This window comes from Marmota monax, unplaced genomic scaffold (assembly GCF_021218885.2).
Source record: "Marmota monax isolate L192 unplaced genomic scaffold, Marmota_monax_Labrador192_F-V1.1 WCK01_AAM20220418_F8-fsc00002, whole genome shotgun sequence".
Lineage (NCBI taxonomy): Eukaryota > Metazoa > Chordata > Mammalia > Rodentia > Sciuridae > Marmota > Marmota monax.
The window spans coordinates 12,436,512-12,455,437 of record NW_026693571.1 but is presented as its reverse complement, the minus strand read 5'-3'; the positions used below and the strand labels follow the sequence as shown (position 1 = coordinate 12,455,437).

The window sequence follows — 18,926 nt, the reverse complement described above, 5'->3', positions numbered from 1 at the left end:
AACAGGAGTTAGGCAAGATTCAGAATGGGCAGCACAAGGCTGTATTTTGGTGGTCCCTTTACAATAGAAAAGAATATATTTTCTGAGTTAGGGTCTCTTTTCCTTAATGAGGGAATACAAAACTCTCAGCACATTCCCAGAGCTTCAGAGAGGTTCCCCCTTGAGAGATCTCAGTAAATACAAGGAAAAACAACCTCAAAAAAATTTATGCAAGGTCTCTCACCATTTGCCTTTCTTTCTCTCAATGCTTGCTACCATTTTTTTCTGCTTTCTGCATTCCTCCTCAGTTCAAACATTTTTCCCTCTTTTATTTTCCCCAAACAGACTGCCCTTTCCTGGAAGTCCATCTATGGAACAGATTAAAGAAATCAAGCCTGACTCTGCACTTGTGTTCCAAGAGACCAAGACATAGAATAGGGTTTCAAACACCAAGGAATTGATTTAATTCAAGAGTAGTATGTGGAAAATAAGAAACTGAGAAGGTTCTAGGCTTCTGTGGGCATTTCCCTCTGCTTCTTATGACTTCTACCAGATCACTCTCAAACATGAATCCTTTTTTCTCAGGAATTTGGATCAGGGTTTGGCAAGTATGTTTTTAATAAATAACCTCTGAATGTTTGATTTTTAAAAGCAGAAGCATTACTTTGAGTACTTACAGTCAAAATTAAAAACAATCTGTTCTGTTGTCATGCTAATGCAAATTCTCACAGCCCAGACTCCCTGGGTTGCAGGTGAATGATCCTCATCAGAGGCTACACAGGATCCTGTTTTCCTCCGGGCAGCAAAGCACAACACAGTGTCCCAAGCTCACCTGTACACACCCATAGGCACACATTAAACCCAAAAGCCACAGGTTATGCTAATTCGTACTTCCCTTCCTCCTGGCCTCACCTTGCTCACTTTTCTTCCCCACATCAACCCCCAGGCCTTGCCCCACACAATAGGATTTTTGTTTGCTTCAGTAGCATGTGACAGCACAGTCCCTGCTTTGCCTAGCTCTGTGCTGCAAGTCTCTCAGGTAACAGGTGGCAGCTTCCCCAGACGGATTCTAGGCATAAAATAGAATGACCTCATAGGGGTGGAGCTCTGGGACTCCGTAGAGGTGGCAGTCACAGCCAGGTAACCCTGGAGCGAAGCTGTTTAGTTAGAAGGGGCAGTTAAACTCCTCACTCCAGTGGCTTTCACCCTCACCCTGAAGCACCTTAGCACTGTTGCCTGCAAACCCCTGAAGGTTGTCTTTGCCCCAGATGGAGCCCAAAGGTGCCACTGGGAAAGAAAATATGGGTACCAAGAGAAAGAACCTGACCTTCTTGAGGCCCAGGATGTATATGCTGGAGAGACGGAAGACTGACACTGTGGTTGAGAGCAGTGTTTCTGGGGACCACTCTGGTACTTTGAGGAGGAGCCAGTCTGACAGAACTGAATACAACCAGAAATTACAAGGTAACAAAAAAAAAAAAAAAAAAGAAATCAATTGTCCCATGTTACTGCACTTCCAGCTCTGTTTTTGCTACACTCCCATTTGCAAAGGAAACACTTAAAGCAGAGGAGAAATTAATACTACCTTTCCTTCTCATAAAATAAGAAATGCAAGTAAATGTGTCTTAAAAATTATAGGGAGAATTCATTACATGAATCAATACTTAAAGAGCCAAATTTGAATTATTTTAATATTTCTTTTTGTTTTGTTTTTGTGTGTATGCACATAATATTTTTTTCTTCTACTTCCCTTTTCCTCTGCTTTCCCTTCCAACCCAACTTAAGAAGTGGGAAGCAACAGAAAGCAAATGATATAGAAACCTACAAAAAATAGTTTATCTCAATAGGTAGATGTGGGATGTTACACCATGAAATCGGTGTATCTAGGTAATCGTGCTGAACTGTGATTGTGGTTACCTTAAGCAACATGAAGCTACAATCATGTCTGTGAAAAGTAAATCACGTTATATAGTTCGCAGAATGGTATACCAGGATTTGCTGACAATCACTTGGGTGATCCTTCCCTTAGAATGAATTGAATAACACCCAAATATGGTAAGAGGTGTTTAGCATACTTATGCTGAATGACTTTAGAGAAAATAACTTCAGTTTATTTTGACATTTTGACACAGGTATTATAACATGTATCTGTTTCAGGCCCTGAATTTCTGTCTCTTTCCATCTATTCGTTCTCCTAAACCTCATTTGCTCTAGTAAAACTTCATTTAATGTTGATTGTGTATTGTAGTGTTTTAAGTCTCTGCTGCAGTTCCTGCTAGGTGCTCTTCCAGATCCTGACTTTCCTGCTTTAAACACAATGTGTGTTTGAACTCTCACCATCCCATTGTGAACCGTCATTCTGGACTCAAAAACTGTAATTACCTTAGAAAGACCAATGAAATATGCTTGCACTTAGCGTATGGCTTTCCTCAGAAATGAGCTTAGACTCAGTAATGCAAATCAATTTAAGTAAAATAAGTTAAATGCATTTAAGTTAAATCTTTAAAAATTATTACTATGAATTAATGGTTTAAAAATTACACATAGTTTAGCATTAAATAGCACTGTCAGTCTTATCCTTAAATTTTGTATTTAATGAAGGAAGAATATTGTTTGATCTCTGAGTTTAATTTCTCTGAAGGCAATTTATACATTGGAAAGAACACATACTTTAAACTCATACACATTTGCTTCCTAATCCTGACTCTTCAATTTACTACCTACAAGATTTAGAGCTAATTACCTAATATTTCTGAATCCCAATTTCCCTATTTGTGGATATGAAACTAACGATACTTACTGCATATATAGTGTTGTTGAGGAAATAAAATTAGAAAATTACATAAAACATTTAGTATATTGCCCAAAACAAGTTATGTGCTCAATAAACTGTAGTTATTTAAAATTCTAGGAATAATGGTACTATAATAATAGAACAGGGTGTATCCTATATTAATCTAAATTCACATAAATTTATTGATCATTTTTAAAATTCTTCTTTGTTCTTTGGTAAAGACACTACATATATAAATTCAGGAAAAGTTCATTACTTGATCCCTAATAACATGTTTTTTTCTGTCTGAGTTTTTCTAATTCAGCAATGTTGTGGTTCAGATTTTACATTGATAGAATAAAAATAGAAAGGATTTTTTGCTACTCAATATTTGCTATTCTTTTCCTAAATTTACCTAAAAATAAGTCTATAACCACAAACCAGAGTGGATGCATGTTGTTACTTTACAGGAGACCTCAGGCTTCTTAGATACTCCATGTGATTTGTGGGTTTCTACACTTTGTTGGTTTCTGTCTTTGAAGGTAGAAGGAAGACACAGGAGCTCACCCATGTTCCTAGAACTATTTGTTGCTTGAGAAAAATTAGTAGGGAGAATGTAAGAGTGCATCAGAGCTGTTAATTTTACTGGCCTCTTGATAAAAAAGAATTCTTTAGGTGTAACTCAATAAAATCCAAGCTGAGATCTAGTATGTAATAAAGTTTTTAGAATGATTCTGCTCTAACTGTTTTGCCAAACATTATGAGGAATTTTCTGATTAATGTTCAAAGAAATTCATTCTTCAGATTTGCTTCCTGGCTTGTACTAGGTCTACTACCATGAAGATGACTCCAATATTTCTTTAAGAAACTCTTTATTGTTGAAATGGCAAGGGCTTTTCTTCCATTTTTTTCTTGAAACTTGTAGACCTCAAGAGGCATTAAATAAAGACCTGGGCAGTTTAGAGCCTTTTGACTGTTGGCCCAAAGCCATTGTGATTTCACAGTGTTCTTTCGAAGACTGGAATTTCTAGTACCTCCACTGTCCTCAAATTATTCAACTGTTGTTCTTGAGTGCTGTGTTGGTACTTTAGTATTCACTGCTCTAATTCTCTTTAGAAGCATGGTCTCTGGATTCTGGATAATGTAAGATCTTTCTTCAGTGCCTGTGAGCTTGCGTCAACTGATGACTACATCTCCTATCTACTTACTTTCTGATATCACATTAGTGGTGTAAATCTTAAATTGCAATAATAACTTTACAAAATGGTGCCCTGGATAAGAGTGCTGGATTGGAACAATAGAACATGGCTCTCAAGAGGTTATCCTAAAGCCTCTGTCGAACATTGACATCAAGGCTACCAAATCATGACTATTTAAGTTGCACAATCATAGCTCAATGCTAACTTAATGTTAGTTTTTTTCATCCCTTCAACAGAATCATTCAGTTTGTTGGCATTTATTGCACATGTTATATGCTGTGTCTTGGAGGTTACAATGGTGAGTGAAAACAGACTGTGTGCTAGGAATCACAACTACAAAATGATTAATAAAATATGTTTGACCTTTACTGCAAAGAGGCTTAAAGTCTAGCTGGGAAAAACAAGATAGGAAAACAAATCAATGCAGTGAAGTGGCATGACGGAAGTAGATGGGACCAGCAGATCCACAGGAGAGGAATGGTGGGGAAGGTTCTTGGGCCTTTAAGAGATGATGAGTTGGGGATGGGGAGAAGCTAGAGAATGGGAAGAGAAGGAGGAGTATTTTAACTTCTTCACTGTAGTTTGTCGGAAATTATATTGTTTTGTACTTATTGCCTATTATTGACTCATTTTGCATCCAATTTCTCTCAAATCCCTGCCCCCAAACTCCATGAAAAAGATGTATCTGTTTTGTTAACTGTTCCATCTTTGCACACAATCATGCCAAGCACAGAGTAACTGCTCAGTAACTGCTAAAAAGAATTAATGAATTCGTTAAATGATCTGGCCAAGGTTGAGAGCTGGTGTAAAGAAAGGAACCCGGGTGGGAAATAAGAGTTCTTGCATATGTGTCTTCATACATGAAGACACATGTCTCCATCAATAAAGGAAATTCCTCAGCAAAAAGTATATGTAAACATATCAGAGGTAGAAATATACAGAATTTCCAATATAATGAGTAATTCTTGGTGGAAACTTACCTCATTCCAGACTCTGCCTTCTAGAGCACACAATGATCAGACCTCAGTTCAGTCCTTTTCTTCCATTAATTCCAAGAGCTATGTCATCCTTCCAGGCTAGCTCAACTCATGATCCCCATTTTACTGGAAGCCTTAGAGATGATCTAAATAGGGGAAATTTAGTGATCTAGTTGTTAAAAACTTAGAAAGGATTTTGTATTTGATGATGCATGTTAACTCCACATTTGAAATGTGCATAATTTAAAGTTATATACAAGCATGTCTGCATATGCAGATGAAGATATCTACAGAATGTAGACATAGGGATGTGGTATGTGTGCGTGTATGTGCATGGGTGTATACTTGAGACATTTCTGCAATGACTAAACTTTTAATAAAAAATTGTATTGATTAACATTAAGCAATATTTTTGAAAACCCTAAATGATTAAGATTATTGACATTATTTTCCAATATTGGTACCATGACTAAATGTTTGTATCCCTTTTAAGTTTGTATATTGATACCTAATCCCCAATGTGACGGTATTTGGAAGTGGAGACTTTGGGAACTATAAAGTAGAGCCCTTATGAATGGGATTAGTGCCCTTGTAAGAAAAGATAGGAGACAGTTTGCTTCTCTTTGCTATCTGCCATGTGTGGATGTGGAGATCTGCAAACCAGGATGCAGGTACTCACTAGGAATGGATCTACCAGGACCTTGACTGTGGATTTTCCAGCATTTAAAATGATGAAAAAGAAATGCTTCTTGTTTAATCCACCCAATCTGTTTGTTAAAGCAGACTAAATTGAGCAAGACAACGGTCAATCACCTGTACCTTCTATGGTAGCACTAAGTCACCTCTGCTTAATTTTTTAGCCAATGTGTATTTTTTGCTAATTAAGCGCCGAAAGCAAGAATTAGAGAAAATGGATAAAATGTCACTATTGTTGCAGTAACACATGTCAAAAATCCTGTCTTCAATTCATAGCAGGTCTGTGGTACCTTCTATTGTTATTATTATTATTATTATTATTATTATTATTAATCATTTTATTCTCATTAAGCAAGGATTGGTTAGTTTTCTTACTATATTGAAAATAATGAATCACTCGATAGCAGGAACTTTATACAGAATAAAATATTGTGCAGGGCAGAGCGCTTGCCTTGCACGTATGAGGCACTAGGTTCCATCCTCAGCACCACATAAAAATAAACAAATAAAAAAAAAGGCATGCTATCCATCTACAGCTACAAAAAATAAATAAATATTGTTCAGTATAAGGACAAATGGCTCAACTAATAAGTTAGACTTGATAAAAGCATGAGACCACATAATTTGTAATGACTGTAAACAATCTGTACATGAGCAGGAGTTGTTCACATGGGAAGATTCGTTGTCTTTTATTCCGACCTTATAAAGGGTAGGATGAAACAAGCTATTGGGCTCTCTGTGCATGTTTCTAACCCAGGGCTAAGAGTCCTTTTTATTTTATTTTTATTCCTGCCTGTCCTTTGAGTATTGAGCAGCTCCTTCCCTTTACCTGCCTGTGGATAACACCATTCAGTGAAATGGGAAGTGCCTGAATCAGTAATGCGACACCAGTACAAATAGGGGTGTGTCATTGTCTGAAGGGCAAACCTTGATGAAAGTCAAAGCCCTTTAAGACGTTTCTGTCTCACTCATGCATGAAAACCAAAGTGAAGCCTGATATTTTACTTTCCCTCTTTTTCAGTAAAGGTATTTCATACTGTTGAGAAGAACCATGTGTGTTAAAATGTGAGCCTCAGAAATCAGGAAGGTTGGAGATCTTCTTATACTATCGCATTGTGAAAGGCAAAATTATTCCTCCATGTTTGACTGTTGTGGCTTTAGATCTAACTTCTGGTTGTGATTTTTTTTTATCTACAAAAGTTATTAGTTTATCAAAACATAAAATCAGAAATCAAGAGGGAGGGCAGAATGGAAGATAAGGGAAGAAGAAAGAGTGTGGGGGGTACAAGGCATGTACCAAAAATGAATAGAAATGTACCTTAAAATATAATAAATATAGTTGGGAAAAAGATGGACAAGAGAGAAACAGTTCAGCTAAGTTTATCTTTATTTCTGTTGATATAGGAAAAAAAAAACCCTTCTGTTTATGGAATTACTTTTTTTCTTGATGCCACAATCATATTAACTTCAGGACTTTTGTGGGTATTGAGTTCCTGCTGAAAGTAGGATTGTCACAAAAATTGTTAAACTTGCAAGCAATATCACACTTAAAAACAGGTAAGACTTGGCTTCGAGCATGCTTCAGAATATCCCTCTGCAGTCCCCTCCCAACCAGATAGGTGAGGCATCCTTGAGGCCAAGATTACTACCTTTTAGAACCCCTATCCTCATTTTTAACATCTACCTGAGACCATAAAATTTTATGTTCAAAAGGCCTTAATACTGGCTCTCAGCCTACACGAGCCTATTCCTTTCCTATTCTCTTAAGGATAGATTGTGTTTGTGGGTGTGTAAACTTTTAGGCTTGAGGGACAATTGATGATGGGGTGTCTCTGGAGCTTGATCCTGCTGGGACATTCATACCAGGACCCCTTTAAGTGGGAGAGCTGGTAGAAGAAAGAGCAAGATTATCATCCTCAGGACTGGCTAGGGTAAGTGAGCCCCATGAGGCCCTGATGAATTTTGGCATTAAACTCTGAGGGAAATCTGAGAAAAATATATTAGAAGGTGGCTTCCACGTTGTTATAAATGGAGATTTCTCAAGATAGAAAGATATGTCACATATTATTTAATAGTTTGCTTGCTCAATTTACAACTTTTAAATATGTGGGCATAGTTTGTCAGCCTTATTGTCCGACTCTACCTCCAGGTCCCACAAGAGAAGCTGCTGTGAGTGGTTGGGCACATATTCCATGTTCAGGATTTCATTCACCTTCTGTACTAGGTCCTGGACAGGAAGAGGAAAGGAAGGGAGAGAAGGGATAGACTGTTATCTATTACCTGTGAGGGACTGTGCTAACCAGGGACTTTGACAGTGTTACTTAATCCGAACACCTTTTCAGTTATGGTAAGATGGTAAAGCTTAGATTTGAATTCAGGTGATTTAAATATTCGTAAAATAGAATGCATCCAATTAAGTGACTCAGTAAGTACTTTCTATGTATGGTTTACTAATAAATCAAAGCAATTTGGGTGTTTCCATACATGTTTTTAATATGAATCTTTCTTTCGCTGTCATATTAAAATTTGACCTGTTGTCAATTTATGCTTTGAAATATGCATTCTTTCTTTTAAATTACCGTGGCATGTTCCTGCCAGTGGCACTGTTTTATAAATACTTGTTTTCTCTGCCTAATTATCAGGGAACAAAATTACAAACTTAGGTTACGCAAACCTGCCCTATGATGTTTATTTCCCACTTCATTGAATATCTCAATATTCTTCTTTAATTTTATGCCGGTTGTCATTTGTTTGCATCTCACTAAAACTTAATATATACCTGATAAAGTGAAAGCCCTCTTCTATAGCAAAGGTAGGGGGGAGGAATACATTTGCAAATGAAAAGAATGGAATTATATACTGGAAACAAGCAGCTCTTTATGTGGGCAGGTAATATTTCAATAGAATTCTATGAAGCCAACTTAAATTGTGAGTCATAACTTAAATGAAGCAGGAAAATAGTGCTATGATTAAAAGCTTTTGTCCAAGGTTCTGAACAGTTTCTTTCTTGATTAACGAATCTAGGAATAAATGAATACTCTGGGATACCTACACTAAGGTCCTTGATACAGAATGAAATCTTGTACTGTCTGGCATGCAGCTGTCACTTAAAAGAGAAAACTTAAAGGTCATGTCATCTAGCTACTGGTCTAAGTATTTGAGTCACTATAGCCCCTCACAGAAATTGTCTTTCCTGAATGCTTGTTAATGTTAAGTCTGCAATGTCATTACAAAAAGCAGTATTTGTTGTGAAAGGCTGATGAAGACATTGTTTACATTTCTAAGTGCCATCCAGATTTTATTCAAGGAAAAACTTTGACTCCCTTTGAGAATTAGAACACATTCCTTCCCCAGATGAGAACAAGCAACTTACTATTTTTAGCAATCAAGAGTTTAGAATTAAATTTATACCTGCTTCCTGGCCTTTGTATTGGCTTTTTTCTCTGCCTGAAAGTTTCTCCCCCCAGATCTCTGCCAGTACAAATTCTCATCATTGAGGTGTCTGCTCACCTTCCTGCGGAATCCATCCCTGCAAAGGAAAAAAAATGTTTTTCTTCTGCCCTCCTAGATTATGTGACTGGGGCCTGTGAATTGTAACAATAAGACATTAACAGGGTGAAAAAAAAACATGCAGAATTTATTTGAGGATAATATTTTTATGTGGTGTGCGTGGTCTTTATAGAAAGAAGTTAAAAATTCCAAAGAAGCAGTCAGACCTGGGTGTGTGTGAGGTTGCGGGGGGGTAGGGGGTTATGCACCATTTTAACAACAGCAACAACAACAAATCATAAATTATGGAGATGTCAAAAAGCAAGAACAAAAGGATTTGGGGTGGGGCAGTAAATTGTGAGAAAGTGATTACAAACTATATGGGGGAAACCAAAGGAAGATAAGGGTTATTTTCGTAAGGTTTGTTGTCAGCTCCCCATCTCCAGTGGTAGGTCTTTCTCCTCTACCTGATTCAGGGATGTCACTTTTCTTAAAGTTGGAAATTTATGCCCTGCTTTCAGTTGGAAAGAAGAGGGAAGAGAATACTTTCTGCATCTACTCAAGTGCATTCAGCTCAAAATAATCAATATGCCAAAGTGGCACATTCAAGGGCATATGTTCAAATCCTTTTAGTGGCCTTCACTGATTATTGTCTGAAATTACTTTATTCTATTTTTGTCTCTATTTTACATTTAAGTATAAGCTTTACAGAGGTTCACTTGGCTTCAAGATCAATGTGCTTTCAACCAACATGGATTTTCTATTGTTCTAACCTCAGTGTTTAGTAGTACCTGCTTTGTGATGTTTTAAAAGAATGGACTGAGTTTGCTAGACTTTTAAACAATACTTCAAAACCTCAAGATACCCTTAAAACCTACGTTCATTTGTAATATTGAAGTAAACAATAACCAAGTATTTTCCAGGAGCTGTGTTTTTTATGCTTTTCAACAAAATGTTTTATGTGCATATAAATTAGAAAGATGTGCAATTGCACCAAATAAAGTTTATACTTCATAGAATTACTATAATACTCCACTCTACAAATACAATAGTGATTATCTGAGCTATCTAACTTTTGAAAACTGCTCATCTTCACATACCTGAATGAGGGTGTTTAATGAAAAACTGGGTCAGAGTATCAAACTACATTGCTTTCAGGCCAAACATTCCTCAAATTTCCATTTTCCCCAGCAGTGGCAAATTTACCCCAAAGAAGGGTAAATATACTCCAGGAGTTTTTAAAGACCATCCATGGTGAGAAAAAAAAAGTTAATTTTTAATCTTATCCTTTGTGTATGCTTTATAATGATGGATAAATGTTGTACACATATTGGAGGTAAATGCTCAAAAAAGTTTAACTGAAACTCCATAAAAGTTGTGGATGAAATTGTGACACATACAACAGACAAATATTGAAGACTTTATGCTAAGACCAATAAAGAGCATGCAAAAGGACAAATAGTATGTGATTCCCCCTCTTACAAGGTGTAGTCAACCCCATACAGACAGAAAGTAGAAGGGTCGTTGTGAGGGACAAGGAAAAGGGGCATAAAAGGGAGATATTGCTTAACAGGTATAAGTGTTCAGTTTGGGTAAATGGAAAAAGTTCTGGAGGTGGATGATGGTAATGATTACACAATAATGTGAACATACTTAAACATAATTACAATGACAAAGTTTATGTCCTGTATATTTTACCAAAAATAATAATTATATGAGAAGTAGAAAAAGCCTGGAGATCACCTACATTTAAATGGAATCTAAGGCTTCACCCAACCTGACTCTTCTTTCAGTTCATATCTCTGACTGCAGACATTTTACTTTGGACCAGTAGGCCTTGATACATGCTGTCACCTCAGCCTGGAGTGCTTGTTCACATCCTGGTTATTCTCTAAGTTCTTACTCATTTTTTCAAGTCCATCTTTCTGAGTCTTCACACTCAAAGTATTTTCATGTCTTACAACCTTGCTGCATTTCCTATGTTTGTTATTTACCTGTCAATGTCTCTTTTACTTGGCTGAACTTCTGGAAGGCAGAGCATTTACGTCTTCAGTGCGTAGAAGATTGGCATGTACTTGATCGCTAGGTTTGTTAAGGGAATGAGTAAGTAAATGTATGAGTGCATACATATTACAATCAATGAGTGTAATAACAGTGTGCAATAAAAACCCTGCTGGATTGAAAAAATGCCCTGCCCCATGGTTGGTTAATCTTAACTGAGTCTTGACTACCACTCACTGGTGCCAGAAGCACAGCTCCGGGGTGTAGGTCTAACTCAATGGAGGGAATTATCCATTTTTATCTTTCTTCTCTCTATTGTGTTTTTGAAATTCTGCCATTATTAGCAAAGACAGACAAAAATCACATATCTATCTCGTACTAGAAGACAGAGATAGTTTATCCCTCTAAACCTAATATCAAATTTTATAACCAGGCAGGAGTGAAGAAATTAATAATTATTTTTTGGGATAATCAAACTTCTAAATAAAATAACTTTTCTCCTTTCTTTTATATTGTAAAAGAATTATACATCTAAAAATAAAAATAATATATTAAAAATACATATTCTCCTAGAATTTGAATTGCTTGTTAATGCCACACATTTAGGATTGTCTTTATGTTGCAATGGTGCTACTGTTTTTAAAATATTCAAAACTCGATTAATATTTTTAAATATTACAATTATAATTTCAATGTGTTTTGTTCTCTTACTCTATTTCTGCATAGAAGGGAAATATCAAGTTAAGATGTAAAATTAGATTTCTTTTAATGAAGGAATACTCAGAAAACAGTCAATACTCTGAGAAAAGTGAAGCTTCATTACCTAGCCGTTCGTTGCAAGCAAAATTTTTTTATGTATTTTATTTATTTTTTATTTTGGTATGAGGGATTGAACCCAGGGATGCTTAACCACTGACCCACATCCCCAGTTCTTTTTATTTTATTTTTTATTTTGAGATAGGCTCTCACTAAGTTGTTCAGGGCCTTGCTAAGTTGCTGAGGCTGGCTTTGAATTCATGATCCTCCTCCCTCAGCCTCACCAGCCACTAGGATTGCAGGTGTATGCCACTGAACCCAGCTATATTTTACTGTTTATATGAAGACTATGTTCAACCAGTAAATGTATTTAAACTTTTTTTTCCGTGAATCATTAGCAAGATTTAGAAATGGGAAAAGCTTATCAGGAAAACTCAAGTCCTGTATTTTTTTTTCACTATATGTTCTCATAAAGATGCATACAAATTAAAAACAACAAAAAATTCACACCAAAACACTCAAGCTGTACCACATTCCACCACATAATTGTTGCAGATTTTATGCCAATTGTTTTTTTGGTTTGTTTTTTTTTGCATGTGGGGCATAACCATTAAATAAAGCTTTTTTTTTTTTTTTAAGACAACAACTGTGCCTATTTAACTTAAAAATCATTTACTACTAAACTGGTTTTGGTGCAAGATTAGGAAGCACAGAATATTCATGATATATTCTAATAAAGTGTCAACATCTACACAGTAAAATATGGCAATATTGACTTTCCCATGTTTATACATTGGGTTCAATTCTTGATAACCTTTTAGACCCTCAGATTATCCTGTGTGGTAAGAGCATGTTAATAGAATCACTGTGTACACTATGTCCACATATAGTACACACTTACGTAGAATATAAAATTGTTTTGTAGATATTTTGAACCTGTGATCTGCAATAATTGATTAACTGGAATTAGAAGTATCTGTTTCAATTAGCCGAGGGGATTGTTTCTCATATGTCTAAAATGTAAAACAATGGACAATGAAGGGCTGGGATTAAGCTCAGTGGTGTTTTCCAAACATGTGTGATGCCCTAGGTTTGATTCCCAGTACCACACATACACACGCACACAAAAAGAAGTATTATGTCTTACATGTCTAAACCAGCATAAAGGTTTTGCCAATAAAGGGGAAAAGAAAAGCAATGATGCTCACACTTATCCAGTTCATTTTTACTTTAAATTCATGCATGATTGCCAGCGTGTGTGGAAGATGTTGGTATGAGACCTGATTTTCATACCATGACTTGCTTTTCTTTAAGATCCTGCTCAAAATTCGTCTTGTTAAGGAGACCTATATAGTAACAGCCATGACCACCATCTGCTATATTTTCTTTCATAGTATCTTATTGCTATCTTGTACGCCACATAGTTTTCATTAATCATTTTTCCCCCATCACTTAAAGATGTTTCAAAAGAGTTGTGGTTTTTCTCTCTTTTTCTTTGCTATATTGATTAGCATCTGGAACAAAATTTCTCAGCACTGATACTACTTTTATTTGGGGCTAGATATTTCTCTTCCAGGGTGCTGTCTTCTGCACTATAGGATATTAACTGCATTGGAGGACATTAAATCTATCCGCTGCTGGTAGCCTTCTGTCCCTTGCCCTGGTTATAACCCACAATGATTCCAAACTTTACCAATTATATCCTAGTGGGGGGAAGTCTAGAGGAGTGAAATAGCCAGGTTAAGAAGCACTGATCTCGCATCCACATAACAGAAAACACTTGGCCTTTGTTTGGGGGGGGATTGGTTTATTTTGCTTAGCATGATATTCTCCAGATCCATCCATTTACAGGCAAATACCATATTTCATTCTTCTTTTTCTTTGATATGTGGTGCTAGTTCACAATAAGGAGGGACTAGGGAAGAATAGAGGTACTTTGGATTAGACAGGAATAAATGGGGGGGGGATAGAGGTAGGAAGGATAATATAATGAATCAGACATTATTACCCTATGTGCATATATAATTACATGACCAGTGTGATTATACAATATGCACAACCAGAAGACTGAGAAGTTATACTCCATTTATGTATGCTGTGTCAAAATGCTTTATGCTGTGTCAAAATGCACTCTCCTGGTATGTTTAATTAGAACAACAACAAAAAGAACCACTGATCTAAAAAAATGTTTTGCACAATGAGAACTTAGTAGATACTTGATGAATAAATGAACAAATGGATAAAATCCATGTCTCATCCAACCAAAATCTTACAGTCTCAACAATTGAATAATTACAAAAAAAAAAATTTGAACATAGGGAACACTTTACCAAGTTAAACTCCCAGTTATTTCAGGGCTTGGAATCTGTTCTTTCCTGCTCATCTTCTCCTGCTTAGAACTTTGAATACATTTATTTACCTTCTCATTGTTCTGGCTGTGCTATGCTGATCACTGTTGGAGCCTGTAAATTCAAACCAATACCTCTTAAATATTTTTTTCCTCTTAAATTTATTTTTCAAGCCAGGTCAGCTTTGTTGAATTTCTTTTTGAAATCCACTTCTACACTTTCTGCAGCAATTAGCAGTCAGAGGAAATAAATCAGATGCATTTCAAATGAGGATAAAATATTTCCCTGCCCCGATGTTTGAGCTTTCAAATTCAGAGCAGTAGAGGGTCTGCTTCTCCACATTTTCACTTAATACCTCACTGGCTTCTCTCCAAAACCTGCCTGACATGCAATTATTTTCAACCTATTTCACAGAAGGCCTGCTCCATTCATCTTTCCGTGGGTCAGATTTCTACTGAAACTGATAAAAAGATTTTACCGTGTGAAACTTATGTCAGTAGGGTTCAATGCAATGCTAAACCAAGGATTTTTTGGGGGGTTTATGGGGGCAGATATGAAATGCAGCATGGGACAAAAGAATATTTATAATCCTATCTGGGGGTTTGGTAACAATCCGTCTGGAATAAAACTGTAGATTGAATTCTAGGTGGGTGTTTGGACTTCATGGATAGAAAGCAACTAGACTGATGGGGGTAGGTTGGGAATGATGATCAGAGGATCTGAATTCAATTTCAGGCTCTGTTACTTAAAAAGGCTTACTCTCTTGAAATGAACTTTTCTAAATAAAGGTTAGAACTTACCACTCAGCTTCTCAACCTGTTTATGTTAGTCAACTTTTCATTACAGTGACTAATCGACAAGAACAAATTGGAGGAGGAAAAGTTTATTTTGGCTCAGGATTTCAGAGGGTCAGTCCCTCGTTGGTGTGTTCCATCCCTCTGGGCCTGAGATGAGATGGAACATCATGGAGGAAGGGCACGGTGGAGGAGTGCTGCTCCATTCATGGCTGCTAGGAAGCCGAGAAAGGAAGGGGAAGGTGCTGCAGGAAAGATGAACCTTTCCCAGGGGCACATCCCAAGTGGCCCATCTCATCCAACCAAATCCACCTACCTACTAGGTTACCACTCTGTCAGGCCATTCAAATTAGAGTGGAATGGTTAGGTCGTAGCTCTGACAATCAAATTATTTCACCTCTATGGCTTTTGGGGGACACCTCATATCCCAAAGTTAGCACCATTCTTTTCCCTATTTATTTAAATGGTACCACTATCCAATTAACCAGCTCAGAAATCTGGTAGTTAGCTTCGACTTTTCATCCCCTTTACCTCTTATGATGACCAGCACATGCCAATTTTATTCCTCAATTCCTTTTGATTTGTCCAGTTTTCTTCAACTTCTTGGCAACTAGACTAAGCTTAACAACTTCCTTCTCTCCTCTGGTGACTGTCCAGGTGAATGATCACTCCTGCCTCCCTGCCTCCAGAATTGCTCTTTACTTCCTCTCACAAATACCATCCTACAGAGGCCAAAGAGATTATTAACTTTTTAAAAAGTCTTGTTATATTACCAAGGCTGGTCTTTTTTTTTTTTTAATAAGTTGGTTCTCCTTAGTTACACATGACAGTAGAATCCACTTTGATAAAATTATACAAACATGGAGTATATCTGATTCTAATTAGGACTCCATTCTTGTGGGTAGACATCATGGTGGGATCCACTTAGGTATTTTCATATGTGTAAGACCAAGGCTGGTCTTGAACTCCTAAGCTTAAGTGATCCTCCTGCCTCAGCCTCCCTACCTGGGATGACAGTGTGGCCCAGGGCCCTGCTCCAAAGTGATCTTGTTAAGAGAATCTGAGCATGTCTTTTGTTTAAAAACCCCCCATTTTTCTTAAAAACCCCAGATCCTCAAATAGGCCTACAAAATCTGTTCCCTGACAATTTCTTTAGACTCAATCCCTTCTCATGTCTTCTAATAGTTGTGCTTCTGTCATACAAAGCTGTTTCCATATCTTATTTAGCAGTCAAACTTTTGGATATACTACTTCCTTTGCTGATGTCACATTCTCTTTTCTCTTCGGTTCCTGCTTCTTCCAGATTCCAATAATGTCTCACATCTCTTGTAGGCCCCATCTTGAGGCTAAGGTATGTTAGTACAGGCCACAGTTTATTGTAATTATATTGTACACCAATTTTTAAATAAATATTAATTAACAAGAGATTTGTTTGAAGAGTCTTTGTAGAATAATTTTTCCTCAGTCTCTTATATTTTTCTTATTCATTCCAAATACAGCCTCAGCATTTAGGTAATTTGACTTTGTCAGATTATGTCAAAACATTAAAGCAGTTTTAATAGAAATATGTGCATGCTCTTTTATGATCACATTTCATCACTTTATGTAAGCTTAGTTAAATTAATATAATTACAATAAGAAGTACAACTGATTTGATCAGGATTGTTGTTGAACACAATTCATTCTTAGAAAATGTACAACTTTATCATTAAGAGAAATGCTTAGTCTTAGAGAAAGGAAAATACTGAATTATCCTGTAACTTAAATAACCTATCCTTACTTCTAAATTATACATTTCTTGATAGTAAGAACTGTTGTTTTATTCACTACTCTATGCAAAACATAAAGCTCAGTACCATCTCAAATCCAATACCAAAATTTAAAAATTGATATAAAATTAGGTACAAAGTTTCTTTAATTCCCCAAACTAGGCAATTCATAAAATTGTTTACTTTAAATTTTGATATTTATTGATTATTATTTAATTATAAACATATTTGTCATCATGATAAAATTATAAATTAGTTAAGGGCTAGGTACGTTTGTTATATTATTACCCTTCTGTTGAACAGTCAAATGACTGTGCAAGTTCCCCAATAAATAAATGTTGCTTGGTGTAAATATATCCTAGTCTGTTGTTGAAGGAATGGGGGAGAGGGTGAAGGTAGGTGATGTTAAGCAAGACATTATGCAAAACCCTAAGCTTGGTACACGAAATCATTAGTTCCAACTCTTCTTTATTACTAACCAGTATTCCAAAATAGTTATGAAACTTAAAATACATGATTATTTTGATAATCATTAATAAATAATATCAGGTAGGGACTTAATATAAATAAATAAGTATTTAGAATTTTAAAAGAAATAATAACTTTGGTATTTTAGCATTACACGGCTATTTTATTCGTCTTGCTCTTTAAATTTTCTTGAGGTGCACATTTTCAGTAAATTCTCAGAACCTTATTTGCATTGGCTATTTAGCTTTGGAGTAAATGGGAGAGAATCAAGATTTTTAAAATTCAGGCATTATTATATTATACCAGACAACATGCAAAGGCTATATCCCCACCTCATTTGAATTCAATCTGAGTAATAACAGTGCACATTAGGAGTGGTATTGAACTGACTTTGTAGTAGTCCATGCTGTTTGAGCTTTTTTTTCCAGTCAAGGAGGGCAATTTCCTGATGGACGCTCAATCTCGCTTCCCGCCCTTGGAAAATTTCTAAAGCTGGGGTTGTTGGGGTGGGGGGGAGGAGCAGAAGCAGGTGCAGCCATTTAGAATCAGATACAGAATAACAGCAGTAAATCATAGTCATAAAAATAACGAATGACATTTTTTTAGAGGTTCCTGTGTTAAGAGATTTTCATGCTTTATCTCAATTCTCACAGCCTCCTAGCAGTGAGTAGTAGTTAAAATGCAGGTTTGGAAGCCAGACAGGTTCAGGTTTGAATCCCGACCCCAAATCCTACAGTGGTGAGACCCTGGGCAAATTGCTTAACCTCTAAGCGTTTCAACTCTTTCATGTATAAAAAGAAGAGAATATATCTATACCCCTATTAATGAAAGTTTCTATGAGGCAGAGTTAATGCATAACAAAATTAGTATTTAGCATGTAGCGAGTCCTCAAAAATGTTAGCCTTTATTATCATTGCTCTTTTTATTTTTCTTATTCCTTTTCTACAGATTAAGCAACTTAGTGATAGCAAATGGCTTGATTAAGGTCACAAAGCCAGAATTGAACTCTATCTCTCAGTACAGTAAATTCCATTATGTGAAACACTGTGTACACGAGGGCAACATTACTGGTTATGGTGAAGTGAGAGAGCGCAGATTTCAGAGCTAAGGACATTTGGTTTGAATCCAAATATTTCTGCATATTCTGTGACCCACTGGATAAGTTCTACTTACATTCATTGTGTTCAATTTCTTCATCTCTAAAACTAGCATAATATCCCGATAATGCATATTACAAAATTGGTATGTAATATACTTGAAAATGCTTGTCGTTATTAGAGGCTTTCACAATATATTATAATCAATATAACTGCAGTAATAATGTATAATGCTTTACTATTAAATATTTTAATATATATGCCCATAAACCAAATGTGGTATACACATGCAGTGCAATATTATTTGGCCTTAAAAAGCAAGGAAATTCTGACTTGTACTGCAACATAGGTGAACTTGAGAGCATTATGCTAAGTGAAATCAACCAGGCACAAAACAACAAACACTGGATGATTCCTTTGCAATGAGATGTGTAGAGTATCTGGATTCAGAGACAAGTAGAATGGTGGTTATCAAGGACTAAGGAAAGGGAAGAGGGAATTGTTTAATGGGTACAGTTTAAGTTTCAGAAGATTAAGTTCTGGAGGTGTAAGATGGCAATTGTTACCCAACAATGGAATG

The 18,926-nt window shown here is 36.2% G+C and overlaps 1 protein-coding gene across 1 annotated transcript in view; it reads left to right on the top strand.

Moving 5' to 3' along the window:
* The first annotated feature begins 1,130 nt into the window (after positions 1 to 1,130).
* The window catches only part of Arhgef38 (Rho guanine nucleotide exchange factor 38), a 142,084-nt gene continuing 124,288 nt past the window's right edge, over positions 1,131 to 18,926 (top strand). Inside the window, exon 1 of the mRNA XM_046459247.2 lies at positions 1,131 to 1,443. Coding sequence (XP_046315203.1) covers positions 1,248 to 1,443 — 196 coding nt within the window. The 5' untranslated portion in view covers positions 1,131 to 1,247. The remainder of the gene's footprint in view (positions 1,444 to 18,926) is intronic.